General features: G+C 47.5%; 3 protein-coding genes across 3 annotated transcripts; all 3 read left to right on the forward strand.

Moving 5' to 3' along the window:
- Positions 1-1,520: 1,520 nt before the first annotated feature.
- Positions 1,521-2,243, forward strand: F4822DRAFT_426720 (uncharacterized protein; the record flags this gene model as incomplete). Its single annotated transcript, XM_051460614.1, has 4 exons — positions 1,521-1,577; positions 1,638-1,688; positions 1,758-1,991; positions 2,085-2,243. The coding sequence occupies 4 exons, from the start codon at positions 1,521-1,523 to the stop codon at positions 2,241-2,243; spliced, it is 501 nt and encodes a 166-aa protein (XP_051316647.1).
- A 441-nt stretch (positions 2,244-2,684) lies between these two features.
- Positions 2,685-4,639, forward strand: F4822DRAFT_165666 (alpha/beta-hydrolase). Its single transcript, XM_051453210.1, has 2 exons — positions 2,685-3,266; positions 3,359-4,639. Exons 1-2 carry the CDS (start codon positions 3,132-3,134, stop codon positions 4,418-4,420), a joined length of 1,197 nt encoding a protein of 398 aa, XP_051316648.1. The 5' UTR covers positions 2,685-3,131; the 3' UTR covers positions 4,421-4,639.
- Positions 4,640-4,744: 105 nt separating this feature from the next.
- Positions 4,745-8,367, forward strand: F4822DRAFT_426722 (uncharacterized protein; the record flags this gene model as incomplete). The annotated part of the gene is made up of 3 exons (XM_051460615.1): positions 4,745-4,867; positions 5,000-5,152; positions 5,281-8,367. The coding sequence occupies 3 exons, from the start codon at positions 4,745-4,747 to the stop codon at positions 8,365-8,367; spliced, it is 3,363 nt and encodes a 1,120-aa protein (XP_051316649.1).
- Between the last annotated feature and the right edge of the window lie 795 nt (positions 8,368-9,162).

The following is a 9,162-nucleotide window of genomic DNA, read 5'->3' on the forward strand; positions in this document are numbered from 1 at the left end:
CTCCAGCGAACCTAGGAGGTTTGAGACCGGAATAGTGAAGTAGTAGCGAAACTTCCATTCAGAGAGGGACTCCAGGCAATTTAAATCCTCATAAGTTGCTTCTTACACTTGTGCTGGCTCACTAACAACACCATAGTATTTCTAAAGGCTCTACGCTACCAATTTGTCCACAAATAGCAAATCAGAATTCCCAAACAAGTCCTCGGAGTACACGAAGGTTATGGTATCGGAGATACGTGGGCTCTGCTTCGTCGCGCTAACTTTACTGCGTAACATTCTTCTGGACAGATGCCGACCCTACACGTCACGTAGTACAGCGAGTACAAGGATCTCGAGGAGAGGGGCCTTATTGTTTGACATGGATGCATAAGGCGTCAATCGATGGAAGCAAACCTCGATAATGTTTGGTACACGATAACACACTAGGAGTCTAATACCCCCACGGAGATAAGGGGTCGATAACATTGCATCATCCCATGATATCAAAAGATACCAAATGTACCTAGGTATACAGGAACTGGGTCCCTCCGTACACTATAAATGAGATTCAAGAAATTAGACCATAAAAATCTACATATTTATATAAAATAATAGGGACCAATGGCCGTTAAATTAATGATAGATAGCGGTAGAAGTCTGATGCGTTAACTCCAACACTCCATCTTTGCTGGCTTTTCGTAGTCAACTTGACCCGATATAGGAGTCGCTACCTTCGGGGCCTCCTTTCTCGTATCACGCAAGATGTCTTCACGATCTCGCTTAGCTGAAAGTATTGACACAAGCAGCATCAAATATGTCATCGTTATTTGATGTCCCCTAGGGTTTCAATGGAATGCAGGGATCATCGGTTATACTATGTGTAAGTTTATCTTAACAATTGCACGAGGAATAGCAGGAGCAGGCTCTTATCAGATCGATCTAATGGAAGCAAACAAGATGAACTACTTCCCCCCTTATAGTTTAAACCTTGGGATGACTGAGCCTATGCACTCGTGACGCCGTTTCCTCAGCATCAACTACGCGAAACTTACCAAGGGATTAAAATTATCTTTTGAGAACCTAATATTGTAGAACAAACTCATGTCTCTACGCGCACCTTCCAGGTATATTCCAATGTATATATGTGGCAAACACTCGGAAATGAAACAATCCACAGCTACTTCTCTTTCATCTCTTGTATATCGAGAGCTAAAGAGCTCAAAGGCATTGTAACTTTTCTCTTCTTGCCAATGATCTGGTATTTTAAGGTTATCATTCCAAGAAGTGGATATAAGGTGACTTAAAATCCATCAACACCATGGCTAGAGGCAAGCACTTGATGGTGTCCTTATGTAACCAAGAAACCAACTCACCTCGTACTAATTTTCTATATAAACGCGGGTTAACTCTACAGATCCGTAGATTTTCTCTTCCTCTTGACCGTCACTCAATTGAACGATAACTAGCTATTCTCTCCGCCAAATATAATATTTCAATTTATCCACTAAGACCACTCCCCTACATTTACACCATTGCCCAAGATGAAGGCCGCCTTCATCATCGCTTTCGCCTCTTCCACTCTGGCTGCTGCCGTCAAGGTATGTATGCCACACCATGATTCCAATACTTTAGGAACTTCAACTAACCGCTTATGCTAGGGCTCTACTCCCGACGAGCGAGATGTGTCCACCTCGGGCAATGTCACCCAAGTGAGTTCCCCGCCTCCAAATCACGCCCTCTCATAGCATACACAAATAGCTAACACTAGATAATTACAGCTTGATGACATCCAGGTCATCTGCGGTGCTCCTACTTCCAGCCCGGACAACGAATTCCCGGCTTCGGACTACAGCTACCCCATCGGCCTACTTCTGAGCAGTGGCACCCACAAGCTCCACATCGACACCGGTCCCAGCAAGTGCAAGCAGGCGGCTTGCGGCAGCAACGGTGGAGCCGGTGTTGTCGTCTGCAACGACGAGAAGAACGGCGTCGACCTACTCTACAGTGACATCGTAAGTATTCTTTCCCTCTCACACATTCCTCTTCTTCAATTAGAACCAATTAAACTCTGCTTGTTTCCTATGATTTCTAACGTTTGCTTCTAGGGATTCTTCGCGCAGCGCGTGTACGAGGGCTGCAAGCATCGCAAGAACGGTGTTGACTACGTCGAGAAGGGCCAGGCCTTCTGCCCCGACGGTTGGAACGTGATTCTAACCGACGTCGGTCTTACTTGCTCTGCCTCGACTCTTCCTGACTATGGGTAGCTCAATGGCTTTATTCCCCGCAGTGCATCAGCGCTGACTGATGATGACAAGCGATGAAGCGTGACGATATTTGGCTGCTGGGGAATACATCAGGGCTTGAGTTCCTTAAACTCATACTTCGACAATAAATGACATTTTTGTAACCAACTTTCAGTGTGACCCTCATAAATTTGCAAGTAACGTACGCAAAGTGATCCCAACACGTAGAATCTCGTAAGTCGCCGAAAGCCCATCTCACTGAGGCAATTGCGTAGTGGATCTATGAAGTGGTAAGCATCTTAATATTAGGGGGTATGCATTGGTATCGTCGTTATTGGCCGATAATTACGATACTTTAGGTAAACTCGGCGAGTTCAATAAGGAAGGACATTCATCAATAATAGTTGGATTTAGAAGAAAATGAAAATTGATCGATGCTACCCTTTCACTTGATCTATTTTTATTGCCTAACATAAAGTAACTCAACGAGGTTGAGATCGTAGAGCTGAATAAGAATTAATTGATCGACGTGTACCACCTAAAATTAGATAGATTTAGTGTTACGGCTAGGTGGTTTAGGCTATGCCCCATTATGTAGGTGCTCCAAAACGCCGTATGAGTCAACTCACCGTAGGGGGTTACAGGAAACTAGGTGCGAGCCCTGCAGCCTCACTAGGCGTTCCAGGTCCCTAGATAGGTCCCTAGGAGCGATCCGCAGCAGGCTGAGCCGGTTACCCCACAGTCTCACATGCCCCGAAACGGTAACTAGTATACTACCTCAAGAGATGAGGCGGATACGAGATATAAATTTTACGTATCCCCATCTTGAATAGAACGTCTTAAGGTCCAAGACACACACCTTGCCGAAAGATAAACAACAATCTGTTCTCCTTCCCAAGGGTAGCCAATATGCTTAAACTAAACTCTGACGATTCTTTCAATTTCGAACTCCTGCGCGTACTCGCGCATACCACATATGGAGGAGCCGATATCAGCGAGTGCCTCATCGCAGCCCAAGAGATCGTGCCCGGTGATTTTGAATCGGTATGTTGAATTGGAAAAAATGAAAATCTTGGATACCCCTATTTTAGCATGCTCCCGCTTGGTGGAATGATTACTGACCGCTGGCATTATAGTGGTACGAAGTATGGTATCGGCGCGCGGAGAGAGTTCTATCGCAGGCTAAGGATTTGAAAAATCCGGTGTCGATCAGGGACGCCATGTTCCGCGCTGCAACATATAGTCGTGCTGCTGATTTCTTCCTGCATGGAAACTGGGATGACCCGCGTATTGATTCGTTATGGAAAAGGCAGACCGAGTGCTTTGATGCGGCCATCGCAACATTGGACAATCCAGGGTACCGGAAGCTAGTGAAGGCAGACGGTTTCAACGTTCCGATCATTGTCTTCCCGGCCGGAAAGGTGGGCGACGACAAGAAGCGTCCTACGATCCTCTTGGGTAATGGGATGGACGGTTCCATGGGAGAAATGTATCACATGCATGGTGTAGCTGCTCTTGAACGTGGGTACAACGTTGTGGTGTATGATGGTCCAGGGCAGCCAAGCGTTCGTCGTGAGCAGGGGCTTGGGTTCATTCACAACTGGGAGGCCGTTGTTACCCCGGTCGTCGACTTTCTCGAGACACTTCCGTTCGTAGACGCCGGCAAGATTGGGCTTGTGGGGTACAGTATGGGCGGATACCTGGCAGCACGTGCGGCCGCCTTCGAACACCGACTCGCAGCGGTATTCCAAATTGACGGATTATACGACTTCACGCGAACTCCAATTTTCCAACCAGAGAATGGACTAGGCCGGTTCGGCTTCGGCGATGATCTTGAAGGCACGCAGGCACTGCTTAACAACCCTAAGGTCCCCGCAGGTCTGAGATGGGTTCTAGGCCAGGGCTTGTGGGCCTTTAAAGTGCGTACTCGCTCCGAGTATCTCGAGAAGGCGAGGTTGCTCAGTCTAGCAAACGGCATTGCAGAACAGATTCAATGCCCAGTATTAGTAGGTGATGCGGCCAATGATATGTTCTTCTTAGGTCAGCCGCAGATGATGGTTGAGGCTTTGGGCGAGAAAGCGACGCTTGTCACGTTGACAGATGAGGATGGCGCTGGTGATCATTGTCATTTTGGTGCAGCAAGACATACTAATCGTATTATGTATGATTGGTTTGAGGAGAAGGTGGTAAAGGTGTAAGGGTGAGGATTGTTTTTTGAATGAGATTGATTAGAATGGAAGAATCACAGTGTAAACCAGAGAAGGACTAAAGGCTAGGTACATATAAGTACCTACATATAGCGGGATGATCTTCATTTAGCGCTAACCTTAAATGGCGTCATCTGATTCTGTGTGCATGTCGCGTGGCTTCCGGGGTTGTACCTGAGTCTTTGTACTGGGGTACTTTCCGTTCTTTGTGTGATTTTGCCTGAAAGGTTTCACTCTAATCGACTTGAATTTGACATGGCGCGTCTTTTACCCTTCTACAACTAATTCCGAGATGCAACCTCATGCGTCTTCACTATGGCTCGCAGGCTTGCGAAGTCGGTTATTTCTGCAGAAAAGAGAGCCCTCGCCGGCGAAAATGAAAGCCAGGATAGCCAGGAACAGTTAGTGAAGCACATGCTTAATCATGGCGTGGGCGTGGTAAGTGGCGTCCAATCTGATTCAGTTCAATTCGGTTTTGTACAACCTCGCTGGATGGCGGAATGATCTGCACTGAATTTTCCATCCTGGGGCATTTTCTCTGCTTAATTGACTGATACCCTATGAAAATAGCTAAGTAGTTCGCCCGTGGCTATCGAGCACTTTTATCAATCGAAAGGAAATACCACGATATCAAGTTTAGAGCCAAAGGGACCAACCAAGACACTTCGCATTTCTCATTCGTTGGAAAAATTGGAAAACGAGTCAGAATTGATAGTAATCAAGGTAAATAAATATCTACATATCCCCGGCTTTCAGCTATGACGTGCATGTTCTCGTCGCTTGGGTCGCAGAACTGCGCCCATCATCACTAAATTACAAGGATGGCACTGATCTGAATACGTCCCCGTTAGCAACCGCAAATCGCGTTTGACGCGTCAAACGCGCTCAATCAGCCCAATGCTGTGAACAACCCTTCGAAAATATCCAGTCAACTGCGACCGAAACCCAACAATCCATTAATACCGTGTCCCTCACGTTTATCTTTGCTTCCCGACACCAGGAACACCGACCCGATTGATTTCCTACCAATACCTAACGATGCGACTGAACACCCAGGTCAATTGATCGGGGATCATGCCCTATTGACTAGACTCACCTTGAGCGCCCCGAGGGAAAAGACCGAAAAAATGTCGTCCGATTCGCCCACTCAATCAAACGACGGCCGTAGCTACGACCAATATGCGGAGGATAATTCGCAGCCACAAATTTCGTCGCAAGCGAGTAGCATTCATGAGCATGGTACTATTCGAGAAAACGATACGGGATTTCTGGATTTTAAAGGGACACACTACGATGAACAGGAGTCGGCAGCAGAAGAAGAAGCTGAAACCAACTTTGCCAATGATAGATCTAGGAGGCCGAAAACTTCGTCCAACGCACCTGATACGAGTGGTCACTACATGGCACCTCCAGAGACCCCCGCAATCGCCCAGAGATTATTTCAACACGGTGGAAATGGAGCACAATTGATGGCGGCATCACAACTTTTCGGACAGACGCAATGGACTTCGGCAGTTAGGAAAGCCAGTCCTACGTCGTCTCGGCCCTCGCCTGATGTCTTTAATCAGAATACTATGTCACCTAATCCTGTGGTGTCGTCCCCACTGAAGAATAGAGGGCTTAGGACCTCACCAACTCAGGCTTTCACATCAAGCCCGGGGTTTCCTGGAGTTTCGTCTCGGCCGTCAGAAGAAAAAACCCCGTCTGCGCCCAACGATACTCACGAGGACGAAGGCATCAACCAAGGAAGCGTTGCGGAAACTCCGCTTCCTCGGTTCCAGGCCCCTAAGCGTAGGAACTTCTTGGAACCTATTAGTGAGTACAGGTCTTCACGAAGACAAAGCTCAGAACCGGATGCCCCCAAATCCCCGAGTCAAAGTGATGGGCAACAGGACTCGGATTCCGATATAGATACGGCCAGTCGCCGCCGTTACTTAGCCAAGATAGGTAGAGAAAAGGCCGCCAAAACCTTCCCATCTATCAGCCTTCCTCGGTCGAGTTCAAATAAGGGCGAAAATGTGGAGGTGCCCTCGACAAGCCGCGTAAAGCCTGTAGAGGATCGAAAAAGGACTGATTCGGAGCGGTACTTAGCACAATGCCACGGTCAACCTGCGACTGATAACGAGGGATCGCAGAAAACCGTCGCAGATTCTCAGGAAATCCCGAGGCAACCCCAACGCAAAGGAATCGACTCTGAAGCTAACCCTCAGCCTTCAGGTGGATCCACCGAGAAAGTAACCGACGTCGATGAGAATGCACGTGTCGTTGGCCTTCCAGATACTCAAGCCCCCATATCCAACGTAGAGTATGGAGAGACCGTCCCCGAGACTAGCCCACCAAGCACTTCTATGGGACTACCTAGATTGCTAGGCGACATAATGGCACAGAATTCGAGCATTAGATCTGAAGCTGAGACTGTTTCACTTCCTGCCTTACCAAGTACAGACCCTCAAGAACAACTGAAAGAGACCAATGACTCTAGACCTTCAAGCCTTCCTGAGCAGCTTCCGTCCGACCCTATGAAACGAAGACAGCGATCCAGTCGGATTCGGCCTCCATTCCAATCTTCGCCAACCGTTGTTCTTGCATCTTCCCCGCAGAGCGCAACTCGCCGTTCGGCGAGGCTCGGGAAGATAGTCACACCACAATCAGTCGGGCGTGATTTACAACCCCCATCAGACATTGGTACAAGGACGTCAACGTTGTCATCTCTCTCAGCGACCCCTGTTATGTCGACACCAAACACGGAACCGGAGCGTGTGTCCGCAGGGAGCGAAAGACAGAGTTCATCTCCAGCTGCGCCTACAGCACAACGCCGCGGAAGGCTTCTGTCATCTCTCGACGGCCCTTCATCTTCCTTACCACGGCTAAGGACTTATTCTCGCTCTCGGGAGAGTACGAGAAGATCGACACGCCACAGTTCAATATCAACTGACGAGCTGGCTAAGTCGCAATCGCCATTATCTACAGCCACCAAGCAGGGGCAAAAGCCACCTACGCGAAAACCAGCAAGGCAGTCTCTCAACGGCCAACATCAATTACGCGAGTCAGTTACCAAACCAGGTATCTTCGAGGGAATGGTTTTCGCTCTTTCATTTCAAAGTGGACAGGTTCGAAAGAGCAAAGAGAAAAATGGTGATAGGGGCACGATTGAGCGTATGATCCGCCAGGAAGGTGGCAAAATCCTGTCTGATGGATTTGATGAACTCTTCAAGTTTGACTCATTTCAAGCAACGAACAGTACATCCGCTCCCCGTACCCTGTCAAGCTCATTAACGCTGCTCAACAGGGACACCGGATTTGCAGCTTTGATTGCCGATGGACATTCTCGGAAGGTGAAGTATATGCAAGCCCTCGCGCTTGGAATCCCTTGTCTGGCGCCGAAGTGGATCATGAGTTGCATATCAAAGAAAGAAATAGTAGATTGGTCATCGTACCTCTTATGCGCTGGACCAAGCGCGCTCTTAGGTGAAGCCATCCGCTCACGCAATCTGCGACCGTACGACGCTTCTACGATCAAGCTTGTAGATGTGATCAATACTAGGCCCAAGTTATTAGATGAAGCTCGTATTCTTCTTGTAATGAAGAGGACTAAGAACGAAGACAAGAGGCTACCCTACGTGTTCTTAGCGCAAGTTCTCGGTGGCTCGCTAGTGCGAGTTCATAGTCTTGAGGAGGCCAGAACCAAGCTTCGGGACGAAGAGTCCCAGGACCACCCCTTTGATTGGGTATACGTTGATGATCATCTACAAGATGCTCAGAACGCACTATTTGGCTCGAGTGCAGGAAACCCAACTTCCAAGAAACGAAAACGACAGAGCGCAGGACCAGAAGAATTGGATAAGCCACCAAAAAGAATAAGGACTCTAAATGACGAACTGGTAATCCAGAGCCTCATCTTGGGCAGGCTTATCGAGGATGGAGAGATGGATGACTAAATATGGTTTTGATTCATTCGCGGAGTTAATAGTATAGTAGTTCGACACGGCATCTTAATGGCGTTTTGGAGCATTTACAGGTGTCTACGTAAAGGAAAAGGGCATTTCCACGGCATTGGAAGTCTATGATACCAAGGCGCCTTGCGAATTGTGAGGCAATGACCAACATTGTCCGGATAGGGTTGCTCAATACATGAGCATGTATAATTGATCAGTATGTAAATACTATACAACGGCTGATGTCTTAGTACAAATACAGGATTTGGTAAACTCATCGTTCCGTCAATATGCCTCTTTTCCCATGAAAGGAAGTAAGGCTTTCGTGGCTTGACGCTATTCATGTCGGCTTGTACTAACGATATGGAATGTCGTCATCCCGACGAGATGCATCAACTATAAGATGGCTGTATTATAGCAACATGCCTTGATTTTGGACTAGGAAGCTGGGAAGATGGGGGTTGCTGAAAATGGCGTCAAGATCGATTACATGGTTAAGGGACCTACCAGGTTTGGTTGTCCGAATTGCGATAAGGAAACCAATTAAAATTCAGGGGAATGGGATTGAAAAAGAAAAGGGGAGACATTTCGGCAAGATCGAGATCTTGAGGCTCGATCGGAAAAAATTAATATTAGTTTCGCTTTAAATTGTCCAGGTATCTATTTAATGCAGAAAAAAGTGACCGTATGAGGCTGTTGAGTTGCAACAGGTATGGAAGATAGCGACTGGAAAATAACTCAGTAGAACCAAACTTGGACCCTTGGTACATCGGAGTAATAAAATATTTATTGGAAGCT

This window comes from Hypoxylon trugodes (assembly GCF_022578975.1).
Source record: "Hypoxylon trugodes strain CBS 135444 unplaced genomic scaffold F4822scaffold_3, whole genome shotgun sequence".
NCBI lineage: Eukaryota > Fungi > Ascomycota > Sordariomycetes > Xylariales > Hypoxylaceae > Hypoxylon > Hypoxylon trugodes.